This window comes from Xenopus tropicalis, chromosome 9 (genome assembly GCF_000004195.4).
Source record: "Xenopus tropicalis strain Nigerian chromosome 9, UCB_Xtro_10.0, whole genome shotgun sequence".
NCBI lineage: Eukaryota > Metazoa > Chordata > Amphibia > Anura > Pipidae > Xenopus > Xenopus tropicalis.
In genome coordinates, this window is record NC_030685.2 from 2,734,033 (window position 1) to 2,752,242 (window position 18,210).

An 18,210-nucleotide genomic window follows, 5' to 3' on the forward strand; every position below is an offset into this window, starting at 1 on the left:
CAGGATCTTCTTGTCATTTTCCTTCTGTATGACGGAGCCAGGGGCATGCAGGGCCCCCAAACCCACAGTTGGGCTCTTCTTCTTAGGGATGACGTAGCCCTATGTATTGAGAGGGAGAGAGAATGATGAGTGTGTAACGCAGCAGAGAGACCCCCTTTGTACAGACAGACAGTCTCTTCTCACTGTGCCACTCACAGTGCCCCCCTCACCTCTCCAGTCAGCAGATAGATAATCTCCAGTGTGAGATTCAGGATTCTCTCCTTCCGCTCCTCATTTTTATCCTTCTTCCCCATCACTGGGTCACTCGCTTCCTCCCACATTCCCATTGGCTCCTTGTGGGAGGGAGGGGCCTGGAAGTGCCCCTGGAAATAAGCAAGAAGAAATCAATAATCATGTATTACCAGTTCCCTGGAAACATTTCTGCCAGTAACACTGGATGTGATTCTTACAGGAGTCTATAGGAGACAAAGACAATAAAACCGTCCCGGGAAGCATCTAGAGCTGACATTGTAACTGAGGGAAATCAATATTAACACTCACCCAGAAATCTTTACTAACCTGCTCTTGCTTTGCTTTCCAGCTCGCTCATTGGCTAAGGGAGGGGCGGGACATCTTCGCTTATTGGCTAAAAAGAGAGGGGCGGGACACAGCTATATTTATGAATGGCAGAGGCGTTAGGGACCGGGGACAAATTCACCTCGTTGTTTTTAAATAAGGTGGGGCAAAATAAATAAATGAAAAGAGGTGTAAGGATGGTGCGGGCGGCCGATCCCTAACACATATAAACAGCGACAGTCCCTTGATACCTGTTTAGCAGTTGGCTACAAGTCTGTTCGTACCTCCAGTAATGGTTCATTGGAAATTACTGCCTCCCTCCAGCTTTAGGGCACAGGCAGCTCTGATTGGCTTCTTGCACATCATGTGATGCGTTTCGTTTCTGGAACAAGTGAACTGTGGGAGTTGTAGTCCCCCACCTTAACGTACGTAATACAAATGCACTACAAGTCCCATCATGCAACTGTGACGCACGTTTTGCTAAAGGGAATTGTTTGCGAACACATTTACGTTCACAGGTTACGTTTGTGCTTACAATGTTAGGCAAAATGGATCCATTGGATAAATACTTTGGGATTAAATGTTTTATTTTTTAGAATATTTCTTGTTTTTGTAGGGACCCATAGGAACTAAGCTCCCTATGGCTTTAGCCCTACACTGTACAATCTGCTCAGTAACAGCAGATAGCAATGTTGCCACTTTAGTTATGTGTCACTATGCACTTATTGGCCCTTAGTTAGGATGACCACTTCCTGCACACTGTAATATAGTGATTTGCAGGGGGCGGGCACTTCCTCTTTGGCATTCCCATCCTTCGGAACAGGTTGCACATTGAGCCTGGGTTCTCAACTGGGCCCAGAAGTCTGTGCCCTAGAGGAAGCCAATCCATCTAGTGATTCTAAGTTGGGGATCAGGGACCCCGTGAATGAGGTGTAGTCATTTGCAGGTTAGACTCTGTTATAGCACGCTTTCGGAGTGTGACTTAGTTCAGGGCTATTTAGTATGAGCAGCTATACGCTCCCACATAGGAGACTATAGAGGGTTTAGTACCCCCAAGGCTCTGTTGCCTTACTGTAGGGACCGCAGTGTCAGACATAGGATTCAGGCTGTTATTAACCCCTGAACCACTGTCGCTGTAGGGATAAAGCGATAAAGAGATAAAGCAGACACTACCTTTGGGACTCCTGGCTATCCCCTATGCCTATCTCCACAGTGGTGCCATACTATTCTTGCTATCTGCAACTGCATTTGACATTTATGTGCTATTCTACCTCAAAGCTGTGAGTATTAACCCTGCATATGCTGTGTACCATCAATAAACCAAGTTCTAGTTCAATGCAAAAGAACCTCTGGCGTCCATAATTACTTATATACACGTTGTGGCAGTAGAGAGTTGTAGTTCTGAACACCTCTCAAGTGTAATTCTTCCGTTTTGCGAAGGCCCAGCCTGTGTGTTGGAGTCACATGTGCCCGTGCTCATACCTACTAGCCGGTACTGGCAATTATTAGCCAGAATAGGGTTACATTTTATTCACAGGTTTTTACCTAAACAGAGACTGATAAACATGAAACATTATGAGCTGATTCCAGTATTACATATAGGAGGCGATAGGGAGGACATTGCTGCCATCTAAAACTATTGCTTTAATACTTGGATTATGAGTTGATGCAACACAATGTAGCTGTACTTTTGTATATGTCAAGCTATAGATACAGTAGGATATATCCTGACGCTGAAATAGTGCTGTTCTGAAGTCGGCCACTAGAGGGCAATACTTCTTATCTCTGTGTGTTTCTATGTAACTGGCCGCACTGTGTGCAACTTGTTGATATGCACAGGGGGTTAACTATTACTTTGCTATCATCGTTTTTGTATGTGCCTGAGCAAACCTGGTTACGCCCCAACATGCAATGCTGCAATAATGTCACTATGTTGAAGTCACAGCTACTCTGTTTGCTCTTTGGGTTATCTTTCTGCATTACTCAGCGGTTTTACTACCAGCACGGCTTGTTGAGAAGCATATACACATTTGTGGAAGGACTATTCCATTTGTGAGAGCCAAATAAATGTATCACTGATGTTCGCCCCATGTGACCGGTTTAAGGCTACATAAACCCTTGCGCTGCCTCTTCACACCCAGTCAGTGGTGAGAACCATTTTTTTAGCTGTAAAGAAAGTGCAGTCTGGGAATAGTGCAGATTTTTGGGTACGTAGGTGCAGCAGGCCCTTGGCTTATAGAAAGCGCATCAGTGTCCCATCAGCTTGTTCCTATAGTCGCTGCCTCTGGTTCCCGGGTTGCTTAGAACAGGAGGTGACTGGGTTCAAGGATTGCACCACCTGTAGCTCTGCTCCTATTGTATTAGCTGAGGCTTGATCCATTCTCAGCTGCAGTGTATCCTTATGTGAATTACACAATCTGACTAAAAAATGTAGCCCACTTTATAAACAGATGTGGCACTACCTGCTGATATGTCACTATACTTGGCGCTTTCAGGAGTCCTGAGCCCCGCTTACTTTGGGGAACAGATGTTTCTTTATACTTTAGCGTGCCTCCACCCAGGATAGGGATAGAATGAACTATAACTCCCCTCCTGAGAACTTAATATATTGCTCCTCGGTGGGGACTCCCAGCACTCCTAGTACCTTGCCCCCTCACTGGGGTATATCCTTACCAGGTAGTGTAGATCCTCCAGGAGTAATACACACACACTCTGAAGTATGCTGAACCAAGTGTTGTGTTTATTTGAAGAGTGGCAGACAGCTTTTGCATACAGGAGACACAGGATATATCAGGATACCTTCTCTATCCCTTAGGAATCCCTCTCTCCTGGGATACCGGTAACACTCCAGCCAAATGACCCTCCCTTTGGGGTTCCCTCCGGTACTCACGCCGGAATACCCTCTCTAGGGCTATCCCCGGTACTCACGCCGAGCGGACACCCCTTGGAGACCTCACTCCGGAAATGTCACCCGGCTATCCCCCCGGATTAGGCAAACTCCTATTCCTATCTCTTTAGTCCCCGACTCCAGCTATAAGTGCTGGGAGATCTTAATCTCAATATGTCTCCTGGTGGGGCCAAGCTGCCCAGCCAAATACCCTGTCTGCCACTCCTAGAGCGGCCTATGACAGATATCTTTCTCTCTAAACCCAGCCTGTCACTATCCTCTCTCCAGAGGGGTCCCAGGCAGGAAGACCTGGCTGCACAGCCTTTTATACTGTGTGCACCACCCTGTGGCCATAACCTTGAACTGCAGGGAAGCTAATTCCCTATTAAAGGAGACATATCCTATAAAAATTATGAATGTACCAGGGAATTATACTCCTCTAGATATAGAAGGATTGTGCTTAAAAAGTTGTGTTTCTGACTGATTTATTGAGAAATTCCCCCCAAACCCCACTAGCCCCGCCCATCTGTTCCACTTCCTGCTGGCTGAATTCTCTGGATGAGCTGGGGAGCCGGCGGCCCTCCGTACCCTGCACTGTAGGATAGGAACCAATCAGCAGCTAGGCTGACCTGATAGGGAACTGAAGCCTGTCTTTGCTTGTGTGAGTGCAGGGCTGTGATTGGCTCTCCCCCTCCTACTGTGCTTCTGGCAGGGACCGTTAGGACACGCCCACCCCTCATGTGAAACCCAGACAGGGACCTGAGAGAATCTATAGGGAGCTCCAATAAAGGGGCCATTGTTACAGATAGGGTTAATGTTTAGCCAAAAGGGAAACCAGCACCGGATATTATTCATAATTGCCTACAGGGTTAGGGTTTTCCCATTTATCCAATATGTCTCCTTTAACTATTTAGGTGCCAACCCACCCAAGGTGTTGCACTATTTAAGTACTACCCACCCTTGGGGTCTATCCTGGGGGTAACCATCCTAGGAGCCCAATTTTGGGAGATCCCTACAAAAATAAAAAAGGCAAATATCAGTGACTTGTACCCTCAGAGTAAGAAGTTTTCCTGCGACTGTAATGTGCATTGTAATTCTATTCACTTTGTCCTGTCAAGATTTACAGCCAACTCAAACCGAGCGTTTATGTTCTGAAGGTGGCAGCAATGTAACAAAGGTTATGCAGTCATTAATATAAATACAAGGTGGCAGATGTGACTTTCGGCAGTACTGGTGTGCCTTTCATTAACAGCGGCTACAACAGTCCAGAAGCTATGGAAAAGGAAAGTGGACCCTAGTAGTTAGCATTGCTGGGCTGGAGTCCTCTGTTCGTTTCTATGAGTATATATAATATTTACATGTTTGTATGTCCTTTCCATGTCTACCTGGGCAAATTGCAGGTTCTGTAGTTTTCTACCACAGCCCATAAACATTTATGTTGTTATTGTATGGCTGAAAGCACATGGGAGGCCTTCTCCATTAGAGCAGGTGAGGCTGCAGAAAAGCACCCTAGTTACCCCCCATTGCCTGTTATGAGACCCGTTTGGAAGTGCTAATATTGGCAGTTTAGTGGGAACTTTCAAACTGGAAGCCAAAAATGTATTGTTTTGTGAGCTGACTTTTTATCTCTTATCTTTTTATTCAGTCTTACACATATTTATATTCCAGTCTGTCATTTAAACCACTGCCTGGTTGCTAGGTATTTTGTAATTGCCCATGTGTGAGCTCTATGTGCGGCTGGTAACTCGGGGTAACAGAAGGCTGACCCCCCTGCCTACCCTGATACCAATACCTATGATGCCTGAGTAAGTGCACTGTTTGCAGCTAATACTTCTACAGACTGCTCTCCAGCCTTCTGCTCTATTTAGTTGCAGAACTGCAGCTGTTGCCATAGTAACTGATTTACCCTACTATTTGCCAACTGAATAAACTAGTCTGCAAATCAGTTCTAATACTGGGGACAGTAACTGCCACAGATGTTGCCAAGGGAACCAGTCTCTTGCGATTGGTGTTGCCATAGGCACGGGATTTCGGCTAGTGATGTCACAGTGGGTAACTGGTTATTCCCACTGCCCTTACCATGGGAACATAAAGACTCTGCAACTGATAAGTTGCTCCTGCCGTTACCATGGAAACCAAAAGTTCCGGAGCAAAATCCTGAATCCCTGTTTCCATGGTGACGCCGTTCTTTGGAAGAGAGTCACGGTATGTATTACTGTGCCCTTGGGTTACAGAGTCTCTAGGCTAAAAGAACCATAGAGACAGTAACAGAGCCCAAGGGCTTCTTATTTCTCATTTAAGGCTGAGCGTATCGTTCCCTCACAGCCTTAGCTGGAAGCAGATTTTAAGGGGGTAAAGGCGTGCGGGGTGCGGCTCTAAATGCTGTCACACACCCAGCAACTGCGCCACTGTCCCTAGCAATCCCCCGCCCCCTTGCGTACCCCTCACTAGCGCCTGCACTCTGAGCCAATCAGTAAGTCTTTCCTAAATACCCATTACACAATGCTTGCGTCAGGCCCGCCCCCTGCCCTCTTAGCCAATGAGTAAGTCTGTCCCAAACTGTCCATTACGCAATGCTTGCGTGTGGCCCGCCCCCTGCCCTCTTAGCCAATAAGTGAGTGTGTTCCCAACCCCCCCTCCTCCCCACAGCAACTGCAGCTCAGCAATTCTGTGTATGGGAAACAGGAAGCAGGAACAGAAGCGGGTGACTAACAGATAGAGGCGGAATCCTGAGCTGTGTGTTCCACTCCTGTCCTGTGACTGCAAGGTATCCCTCACCCCTTATACTGACTGTTACCCCAATGTTTCTATATATCTGTAACCTTGTTATGGGCTAAGGGGGCCCAGCCTGAAGGCCAGTTAGGGGGGGATTTGGGGTGAGTGCTTATTTGTGCCCTGGGTACCCCTGGAACTATAGCGGGGTGACTGTTACCCCAATGTTTCTATATATCTGTAACCTTGTTATGGGCTAAGGGGGCCCAGCCTGAAGGCCAGTTAGGGGGGATTTGGGGGCTTATTTGTGCCCTGGGTACCCCTGGAACTATAGCGGGGTGACTGTTACCCCAATGTTTCTATATATCTGTAACCTTGTTATGGGCTAAGGGGGCCCAGCCTGAAGGCCAGTTAGGGGGGGATTTGGGGTGAGGGCTTATTTGTGCCCTGGGTACCCCTGGAACTATAGCGGGGTGACTGTTACCCCAATGTTTCTATATATCTGTAACCTTGTTATGGGCTAAGGGGGCCCAGCCTGAAGGCCAGTTAGGGGGGGATTTGGGGGCTTATTTGTGCCCTGGGTACCCCTGGAACTATAGCGGGGTGACTGTTACCCCAATGTTTCTATATATCTGTAACCTTGTTATGGGCTAAGGGGGCCCAGCCTGAAGGCCAGTTAGGGGGGGATTTGGGGTGAGTGCTTATTTGTGCCCTGGGTACCCCTGGAACTATAGCGGGTGACTGTTACCCCAATGTTTCTATATATCTGTAACCTTGTTATGGGCTAAGGGGGCCCAGCCTGAAGGCCAGTTAGGGGGGGATTTGGGGTGAGTGCTTATTTGTGCCCTGGGTACCCCTGGAACTATAGCAGGGTGACTGTTACCCCAATGTTTCTATATATCTGTAACCTTGTTATGGGCTAAGGGGGCCCAGCCTGAAGGCCAGTTAGGGGGGGATTTGGGGTGAGTGCTTATTTGTGCCCTGGGTACCCCTGGAACTATAGCGGGGTGACTGTTACCCCAATGTTTCTATATATCTGTAACCTTGTTATGGGCTAAGGGGGCCCAGCCTGAAGGCCAGTTAGGGGGGGATTTGGGGTGAGTGCTTATTTGTGCCCTGGGTACCCCTGGAACTATAGCGGGGTGACTGTTACCCCAATGTTTCTATATATCTGTAACCTTGTTATGGGCTAAGGGGGCCCAGCCTGAAGGCCAGTTAGGGGGGATTTGGGGTGAGTGCTTATTTGTGCCCTGGGTACCCCTGGAACTATAGCGGGGTGACTGTTACCCCAATGTTTCTATATATCTGTAACCTTGTTATGGGCTAAGGGGGCCCAGCCTGAAGGCCAGTTAGGGGGGGATTTGGGGTGAGTGCTTATTTGTGCCCTGGGTACCCCTGGAACTATAGCGGGGTGACTGTTACCCCAATGTTTCTATATATCTGTAACCTTGTTATGGGCTAAGGGGGCCCAGCCTGAAGGCCAGTTAGGGGGGGATTTGGGGTGAGTGCTTATTTGTGCCCTGGGTACCCCTGGAACTATAGCGGGGTGACTGTTACCCCAATGTTTCTATATATCTGTAACCTTGTTATGGGCTAAGGGGGCCCAGCCTGAAGGCCAGTTAGGGGGGGATTTGGGGTGAGTGCTTATTTGTGCCCTGGGTACCCCTGGAACTATAGCGGGGTGACTGTTACCCCAATGTTTCTATATATCTGTAACCTTGTTATGGGCTAAGGGGGCCCAGCCTGAAGGCCAGTTAGGGGGGGATTTGGGGTGAGTGCTTATTTGTGCCCTGGGTACCCCTGGAACTATAGTGGGGTGACTGTTACCCCAATGTTTCTATATATCTGTAACCTTGTTATGGGCTAAGGGGGCCCAGCCTGAAGGCCAGTTAGGGGGGGATTTGGGGTGAGTGCTTATTTGTGCCCTGGGTACCCCTGGAACTATAGCGGGGTGACTGTTACCCCAATGTTTCTATATATCTGTAACCTTGTTATGGGCTAAGGGGGCCCAGCCTGAAGGCCAGTTAGGGGGGGATTTGGGGTGAGTGCTTATTTGTGCCCTGGGTACCCCTGGAACTATAGCGGGGTGACTGTTACCCCAATGTTTCTATATATCTGTAACCTTGTTATGGGCTAAGGGGGCCCAGCCTGAAGGCCAGTTAGGGGGGGATTTGGGGTGAGTGCTTATTTGTGCCCTGGGTACCCCTGGAACTATAGCGGGGTGACTGTTACCCCAATGTTTCTATATATCTGTAACCTTGTTATGGGCTAAGGGGGCCCAGCCTGAAGGCCAGTTAGGGGGGGATTTGGGGTGAGTGCTTATTTGTGCCCTGGGTACCCCTGGAACTATAGCAGGGTGACTGTTACCCCAATGTTTCTATATATCTGTAGCCTTGTTATGGGCTAAGGGGGGCCCAGCCTGAAGGCCAGTTAGGGGGGGATTTGGGGTGAGTGCTTATTTGTGCCCTGGGTACCCCTGGAACTATAGCGGGGTGACTGTTACCCCAATGTTTCTATATATCTGTAACCTTGTTATGGGCTAAGGGGGCCCAGCCTGAAGGCCAGTTAGGGGGGATATGGGGTGAGTGCTTATTTGTGCCCTGGGTACCCCTGGAACTATAGCGGGGTGACTGTTACCCCAATGTTTCTATATATCTGTAACCTTGTTATGGGCTAAGGGGGCCCAGCCTGAAGGCCAGTTAGGGGGGGATTTGGGGTGAGTGCTTATTTGTGCCCTGGGTACCCCTGGAACTATAGTGGGGTGACTGTTACCCCAATGTTTCTATATATCTGTAACCTTGTTATGGGCTAAGGGGGCCCAGCCTGAAGGCCAGTTAGGGGGGGATTTGGGGTGAGTGCTTATTTGTGCCCTGGGTACCCCTGGAACTATAGCGGGGTGACTGTTACCCCAATGTTTCTATATATCTGTAACCTTGTTATGGGCTAAGGGGGCCCAGCCTGAAGGCCAGTTAGGGGGGGATTTGGGGTGAGTGGGTATTTGTGCCCTGGGTACCCCTGGAACTATAGCGGGGTGACTGTTACCCCAATGTTTCTATATATCTGTAACCTTGTTATGGGCTAAGGGGGCCCAGCCTGAAGGCCAGTTAGGGGGGGATTTGGGGTGAGTGCTTATTTGTGCCCTGGGTACCCCTGGAACTATAGCGGGGTGACTGTTACCCCAATGTTTCTATATATCTGTAACCTTGTTATGGGCTAAGGGGGCCCAGCCTGAAGGCCAGTTAGGGGGGGGATTTGGGGTGAGTGCTTATTTGTGCCCTGGGTACCCCTGGAACTATAGCAGGGTGACTGTTACCCCAATGTTTCTATATATCTGTAACCTTGTTATGGGCTAAGGGGGCCCAGCCTGAAGGCCAGTTAGGGGGGGATTTGGGGTGAGTGCTTATTTGTGCCCTGGGTACCCCTGGAACTATAGCGGGGTGACTGTTACCCCAATGTTTCTATATATCTGTAACCTTGTTATGGGCTAAGGGGGCCCAGCCTGAAGGCCAGTTAGGGGGGGATTTGGGGTGAGTGCTTATTTGTGCCCTGGGTACCCCTGGAACTATAGCAGGGTGACTGTTACCCCAATGTTTCTATATATCTGTAACCTTGTTATGGGCTAAGGGGGCCCAGCCTGAAGGCCAGTTAGGGGGGGATTTGGGGTGAGTGCTTATTTGTGCCCTGGGTACCCCTGGAACTATAGCAGGGTGACTGTTACCCCAATGTTTCTATATATCTGTAGCCTTGTTATGGGCTAAGGGGGCCCAGCCTGAAGGCCAGTTAGGGGGGGATTTGGGGTGAGTGCTTATTTGTGCCCTGGGTACCCCTGGAACTATAGCGGGGTGACTGTTACCCCAATGTTTCTATATATCTGTAACCTTGTTATGGGCTAAGGGGGCCCAGCCTGAAGGCCAGTTAGGGGGGGATTTGGGGTGAGTGCTTATTTGTGCCCTGGGTACCCCTGGAACTATAGCAGGGTGACTGTTACCCCAATGTTTCTATATATCTGTAACCTTGTTATGGGCTAAGGGGGCCCAGCCTGAAGGCCAGTTAGGGGGGGATTTGGGGTGAGTGCTTATTTGTGCCCTGGGTACCCCTGGAACTATAGCGGGGTGACTGTTACCCCAATGTTTCTATATATCTGTAACCTTGTTATGGGCTAAGGGGGCCCAGCCTGAAGGCCAGTTAGGGGGGGATTTGGGGTGAGTTCTTATTTGTGCCCTGGGTACCCCTGGAACTATAGCGGGGTGACTGTTACCCCAATGTTTCTATATATCTGTAACCCTGTTATGGGCTAAGGGGCCCAGCCTGAAGGCCAGTTAGGGGGGGATTTGGGGTGAGTGCTTATTTGTGCCCTGGGTACCCCTGGAACTATAGCGGGGTGACTGTTACCCCAATGTTTCTATATATCTGTAACCTTGTTATGGGCTAAGGGGGCCCAGCCTGAAGGCCAGTTAGGGGGGATTTGGGGTGAGTGCTTATTTGTGCCCTGGGTACCCCTGGAACTATAGCGGGGTGACTGTTACCCCAATGTTACTATATATCTGTAACCTTGTTATGGGCTAAGGGGGCCCAGCCTGAAGGCCAGTTAGGGGGGGATTTGGGGTGAGTGCTTATTTGTGCCCTGGGTACCACTGGAACTATAGCAGGGTGACTGTTACCCCAATGTTTCTATATATCTGTAACCTTGTTATGGGCTAAGGGGGCCCAGCCTGAAGGCCAGTTAGGGGGGGATTTGGGGTGAGTGCTTATTTGTGCCCTGGGTACCCCTGGAACTATAGCGGGGTGACTGTTACCCCAATGTTTCTATATATCTGTAACCTTGTTATGGGCTAAGGGGGCCCAGCCTGAAGGCCAGTTAGGGGGGGATTTGGGGTGAGTTCTTATTTGTGCCCTGGGTACCCCTGGAACTATAGCGGGGTGACTGTTACCCCAATGTTTCTATATATCTGTAACCCTGTTATGGGCTAAGGGGGCCCAGCCTGAAGGCCAGTTAGGGGGGGATTTGGGGTGAGTGCTTATTTGTGCCCTGGGTACCCCTGGAACTATAGCGGGGTGACTGTTACCCCAATGTTTCTATATATCTGTAACCTTGTTATGGGCTAAGGGGGCCCAGCCTGAAGGCCAGTTAGGGGGATTTGGGGTGAGTGCTTATTTGTGCCCTGGGTACCCCTGGAACTATAGCGGGGTGACTGTTACCCCAATGTTTCTATATATCTGTAACCTTGTTATGGGCTAAGGGGGCCCAGCCTGAAGGCCAGTTAGGGGGGGATTTGGGGTGAGTGCTTATTTGTGCCCTGGGTACCACTGGAACTATAGCGGGGTGAATTAATCTGCAGTCTGCCTTAATTCTTGGAGGGGATATTGCTGGGAATAACCCACTTTAGAAATATCTAACTACTTAATTCCACTTCCAGGCCAGTCCTTCCTACAAGGAGCCAATGGGAATGTGGGAGGAAGCGAGTGACCCAGTGATGGGGAAGAAGGACAAATATGAGGAGCGGAAGGAGAGAATCCTGAATCTCACACTGGAGATTATCTATCTGCTGACTGGAGAGGTGAGGGGGGCACTGTGAGTGGCACAGTGAGAAGAGACTGTCTGTCTGTACAAAGGGGGTCTCTCTGCTGCGTTACACACTCATCATTCTCTCTCCCTCTCAATACATAGGGCTACGTCATCCCTAAGAAGAAGAGCCCAACTGTGGGTTTGGGGGCCCTGCATGCCCCTGGCTCCGTCATACAGAAGGAAAATGACAAGAAGATCCTGGAACTCATCTCCAACATCATCCAGCTGCTGACTGGAGAGGTGGGTGCGGCCCCCCAATCCCCCCTTATTGTTTAGTAACAGTGTATGATAATCCCTTTCTCTGGCTGGGGGATGACTGTAACATTGTGTGTGCCAGGTTGCCATAAGGTGTGAGGATGTTTCCATCTATTTTTCCTTGCAGGAGTGGGAATATATAAAAGGAAACCAGGCCCTTTACAGGGAAGGGATGAAGGAGGAGGAGGAGGAGGAGCCCCAGCAGCTCCACCCACTGGGTGAGTAATGGTTGTATGGAACAAAATATAAAACCCTCCAGTTTAACTGAATATCAATATGAAAAGTACAAGGACTGTAAATAAGGACATCATGCTACATATAATGACTGGGCAGTAATAAACATGTACATAGTGCACATGTCACTGCTCTTGAAATTCATAAAATCTTTTTAAAACTGCTAATATCATTAAAACTGAAAGAAAAAAAAAAGTAGAGGAAAAAATGCTCAGATGAGCAATTTGCAGTAATTTTTGGGAAGGAGGAAAACTGTAAACCCTCATAAGCATATTTACTTGAGTAAAAGACAACTAGCCATTCCCTGAATGAGGGGAAACATGATATTCACGTGCTTGTTACCACTCGTAGAGAAAGTTGTCTGAGTTTACATTAAACAGGTCTTGTAAAGGATGAAATGTAACATTAGTATATTTTTATATTTTATCTTCACCAGACTGTGAATATGAAGATAAGAGCATTGTTACGGGTAATCTGGAAGCAACATTATGGCCTAATAATGACCCAGCCAAGATTTTAGCTGAGGATTTGGTTAATTATGAACACAAAAATCTCTCAAAACCTGACATTTCTCCAGTGGAACAGCCCCCACCAGCAAATGGCATTAAAGGGGAACCAGTTTCATGTGAAGAGGGAATCGAATCAGATTGCGGCATTAATCCCCTTACAGAAGAGCCACAGAGAACAGATTCACCATACAGCTTGGCAGATAATTATATATCAAATGGGATTAAAGAGGAGGCGGCTTCATGTGAAAGCGTGAACCAATCAGACTGCAGGAATAATCCACTTACAGAAGAAGTACAGCTAAGAAATACACCTACTCCTATCATGGGATGCAGCCTGAATAACGGCTCGGCAGAGGATTATATTACAGTAGCTATTAAAGAGGAGCCAGCATCATGGGAAGAGGAAACCCAATCAGATTGCAGCATTAATTCACCAGGGGAACAGACTCAGGACACAGATACACCTACTTCTATCATGAGATTCTGCCTAAATAGCAGTTTGCTAGATACTAATTTATTAAATGCTATTAAAGAGGATACACTGTCCTGTGAAGGGGATAACTATTCCGATTGCAGCATTAATCCACTTGCAGAGCAGAGTCCCCCGGGCTGTAAGCCGTTCACATGTTCCGAATGTGGGAAAAGTTATACCCGCCGCTATAATCTGAAAGTCCACCTGAAAAGCCACACAGAAGGTAAAACCTTCTCTTGTTCTGAATGTGGGGAAGGTTTCGCAGATCACACAGATCTCGTTACTCACCGGAGACTCCACATAACGCAGAAACCCTTTCCTTGCAAGGAATGTGGGAAATGTTTCACCAACTGCACCAACCTCAGGGCGCATAACAAAACCCACACGGGGGAGAAGCCCTACTCCTGCACTGAATGTGGGAAGACCTTCAGGGATCGCTCGCACCTCAATATACATAAGAAGAGACACACAGGGGAGAAGCCGTACACCTGTTCCGAGTGCGGGAAATGTTTTGCCTACCGCTCAAACCTTATGGTGCATGTAAGGATCCACACGGGGGAGAAGCCGTTCACTTGCTCCAAATGCGGCAAATGCTTCACTGATCACGCAAACCTGATTGTACATGAGCGAATGCACCGAGGGGAGAAAAGCTTCTTTTGTTCTGAGTGCGGCAAGTGTTTTGCACAGAGCACCAAGCTAACGCTGCATCAGAGAATTCACACCAAAGTGAAACCCTTTAAGTGCAACGAATGCGGGAAGTGTTTTACGCAGAGCCCACACCTTATTGTACATCAGAGAATTCACACAGGGGAGCGGCCCTACTGCTGCGCCGACTGTGGGAGATGTTTTATAAGCAGCTCGCGCCTTAACACCCATCGCAAAGTTCACAAACAGGCCGAGGGTAACACTGGGGATGGTAAAACAGTGAATAGTTGAATATGTTAGAAGGGTTATTCACCTTTAAGTTAACGTTTAGTATAATGTAGATCATAATATTCTGAGACTATTTACAACTGGGCTTCATTTTTTATTATTTGTAGCTTTTTCATTATTTCACTTTTTGTTCAGCAGCTCTCCTGTTTTGGAGTTTCAGCAGCTATCTGGTTGCTAAGGTTCAGATGACCTTAGTAACCAGGGAGCGGTTTAAATGAGAGACTGGTATATGAATAGGAGAGGACCCGGATAGAAAAAATAAGTTATGAAAAGTTAATGATAAAACTGTAGTTTCACAAAGCAATAGTTCTTTAGTTCCCATTTGAAATCTGCAATGAGTTGCAAGAAGGCAATTAATTTCAAAACTATAATAAATAAAAACTGAAGACCAACTGAAAAGCTGCTTAGAATTGCCCATTGTATAACGTACTAAAAGTTACTAAAAATACTTAAATGTGAACCACCCCTTTTAATGAATATTTTAAAAATGTGTCTGGAAAAAAAAGTGTCACAGAGTTTTAAAGTCACATGACTTCTAAGTGTTCCGCCAGATACAAACCCTAAAGATTCAGCCAAATCATGTGAAAGTGCTGGGATTCAGCTGCACCCTGGGTTTAATAAAGCAATGCTTTTCTCCTGAGTGATATATTCTTTATATTGCAGAGACTGTGGGGGATAAGCATAATTAGCAGTTGCTGTGTCACAATACTGTGGCCTTTGCTTATATTGCAGAGAGGAATTTGTCATTTTCTTCTACACAACTTCCCTCCGCAGTCCCAACAACATGCAGGTAGAATCATAGTGTGTGTAGTGGGACCTGGGACTCCACTGTGGCAGGGACTTGCTGTGATGTCTGTAAGCTCTTGTGGAATCTGTTGCTATTTAATTACTATTAATGAGAGATTTATGTGATATTTACAGTTTCAGATTAATTTGCTAACAGGTAATTAGAAAAAAGAAAAACATAAATTAATAAAATATTAATTATTAATCTGCTTCCTTCATTTTATTCTACCTACTGTGCAAATGCTTCTTGCTGCTGGGGGGGGGGAGGATTATTCTAGATGGTAAATATCCTGTGGGGTAGGAAATCTCTACATGCTATAACACAGAAGAAAAGAAGCAACCCCCCAAGCCTATAAGTACTGCTCAAGGCCATATTTATAGTTTTTTAGTTATTTTATTTTCAGTTCAGATGCTCTCCAGTTTGGAGTTTCAGCAACTATTTGGTCCCTGCAACCAGGGAGTGGTTTAGATGAGAGATTGGTATTTAAAAAAAAAAAAAAAAGGAGAGGGCCTGGATAGGAAAGAAAGTTATAAAAAGTAACACAAACAATAAAACTGGTGTCCCAGAGAGCCATTGTTTTTTGCCTGATTTAAAAACTGCAAAGAGTTGGAAGAAGGCAAATAATTCAAAAACTATAACAAATAAATAATAAAGACCAATTGAAAAGTTGCTCATACAGTCGAAATTCCTACACCAATCCCCCAGAACACCCTTTAAGCTGAAGAGATTTGGTAGGAGACTGGATGATCTCTGCCCACGATGTAAATCTCCTGGGGCCAATTTCATCCATATGGCCTGGTCCTGCCCCCCCCCCATAAAGGAACTGTGGTCTAAAATAATGGAGATCCTGACCGACGAACTGGGTACACCACAGATAGTGGACCCAACGGTTTGTTTGCGGCCAGAGTTAGGCTACGCACACTTATGTTTTATGCCAAAAAACATTAATTGTGCACTGGATGGGGGGAACTCTCCTCCCTAACATTCTGGAGATGGTTGGTGGATGGAGCTCTTCCTCTCATTAGACATACAACAAATTTGACAAGATCTGGGGAGACTGGTGCAACCAGGACCCCCTGGAAATATAACCTATTCCTTTAGAGCTGTGACCTGCGTGATATAACTAAACAAAATTTACCTAAAAAAAGTGAACCACCCCTTTTAAGGGCCATACCTCCCAGCTGCACAGTTGTCAACCAATCACATGTCATGTGGGAGTTAATGATCCAGTCCCAGTGCTGGGCCTGACTGGCTGGGCATCCTAGGCAACCCAACCGGCCACCTTGCCCACCACACAATCCACTCCCTCCTGTCATTGTGTTCCCAGTACCTGACTGTCAGCACATATGCGCTTGTTTATCCCTGTGTGTGCGCTGACAGTGAGGGGGAGCACAATGCGCCAACGTGCCAAGACTAGCAATGAGCCGGCAGTGGGGGGACGCAGAGTAGGGGAGTAGAAGAGGTACATGTCTCACCCCCCCAGCATTGTGCCCTAGGCATGTGCCTACCCTTATATCCGGCCCTATCCAGTCCTCTTGTTATAATATGAAATAAGGTCTCAAAAAAAGGCCTGGACTGGATCATTGCCTTCCTCATAACATGGGCTTGGTTGTCAGCTCTGCAACTGTCCCAGAGCCCCTTGACTTTTGTTGCCCAGTTCAAGGTCCCGGATTGCCCTTTAAGGCCCGTTTTCCCTATGGCAGCAGCACAAGATAAGACTGTGGCTTGTCACCTAGAGACTAGAGGCAGGGAAGGCTTATGGGGCACAGGCTTCAGCTGAGAAGGTACCAAGGCCTCACCTGTGTGAGGGTCCCAACAACCCCAGTCTGACCATGTTCCCATATCTGTGTGGAAACTACTGTGTAAATGGGCTATTACTGCAGGTGAAATTCAGGGGAAATGTCTGTCAAATGCTTGAGGGCAGCACAATATATCATAAAATGTGTCTGTGCCACAGTGTCTGGAAACACAATAGTGTCCTTCTATATTTTTTGCCCTTTTTCCCCCTATTAATAACATTTGCATCAAGCTTCATTTTTCCCAGCCAGTTGGCAGCCGCAGTCTGTCAGTCAAACCACATTAAAAAGGGTAATGTTTATTAAAGTTATGTGGGGGGTAATGTTTGTTATGTGGGGGGTAATGTTTATTAAAGTTATGTGGGGGGTAATGTTTATTAAAGTTATGTGGGGGGTAATGTTTATTAAAGTTATGTGGGGGGTAATGTTTATTAAAGTTATGTGGGGGTAATGTTTGTTATGTGGGGGGTAATGTTTGTTATGTGGGGGGTAATGTTTATTAAAGTTATGTGGGGGGTAATGTTTGTTATGTGGGGGGTAATGTTTGTTATGTGGGGGGTAATGTTTATTAAAGTTATGTGGGGGGTAATGTTTGTTATGTGGGGGGTAATGTTTATTAAAGTTATGTGGGGGGTAATGTTTGTTATGTGGGGGGCCGTGTGATTACAAGGTAGGCGTGGCCAAATCAGGGATTACAGCTGTAACAGTTTGAAGAAAAGCGATATAAAGGGCTATGAAAGTCCTAGGTCCTCCAGCTGCAGACTACTACTTGACTACTACTATTATGGTTTGCACGTCACTCTGCCACACCGTGTATTTTGCTGCCCATAGCTTTTGGAAAAATGTAAACATCCGCCTTAAAAATGGGACACTTCTCCTCAGTCCCTAACTCCCCCTTTTCCTCAGTTACCCAATCACGTATCTCCCGTCCCGCCCCTTCCTGCAGTGTTGACAGTATCAAGTTTAGCCAGAAGAAAATGGGTAATTATTGCTGTGTTTGTCCCGCCCTCATTCCTCTTGGCCAATGAGATTGTATGTCCCGCCCCCTCCTGCGCAGCTACAGGCTGCACAGGGGAAACAGTGCGGGGAAGCAGTAGCGGGTCAGCAATGGGGCAGAGGCGGTACTGACACTATCAGGTTTGGTTGTAGGGGCACCAGGGCTGTATATACATCTGTCTGTGAGTGTGTAACTGTCAGTGCAGGTGAGTATGCGCTCTGCTCCTGTCAGGCTCAGCTCACTCCTGCCTAAGGCTTATTTGGGATTACCTCACCTTGCTAGCTGGTTGTTGTTGTTTATTAAAAGGGGTTTCTTTGTATTTTGGGCAGATATGTGTGAGGGGAGGGTATTTATTGTCTATTATTGTATTTCTGTTCTTTTATGTGTAATAAACACATCCAAGGGATATGCCAGCTACTGGGGCAGTCGCTTCCTGCAAGTTGGGCTGTGGCTGCTCAGTACTAGGCCCCCTGGGGTATGGGGCAGCTGCTAAATATGTGAGATATA

The 18,210-nt window shown here is 47.2% G+C and overlaps 1 protein-coding gene across 1 annotated transcript; it reads left to right on the forward strand.

Annotated features, from left to right (window-relative positions):
- Positions 1-11,924: 11,924 nt before the first annotated feature.
- Positions 11,925-15,114, forward strand: LOC116406510 (oocyte zinc finger protein XlCOF29-like). The gene is made up of 3 exons (XM_031893041.1): positions 11,925-11,960; positions 12,103-12,193; positions 12,646-15,114. Exons 2-3 carry the CDS (start codon positions 12,148-12,150, stop codon positions 14,124-14,126), a joined length of 1,527 nt encoding a protein of 508 aa, XP_031748901.1. The 5' UTR covers positions 11,925-11,960; positions 12,103-12,147; the 3' UTR covers positions 14,127-15,114.
- The last annotated feature ends 3,096 nt before the right edge of the window (positions 15,115-18,210 follow it).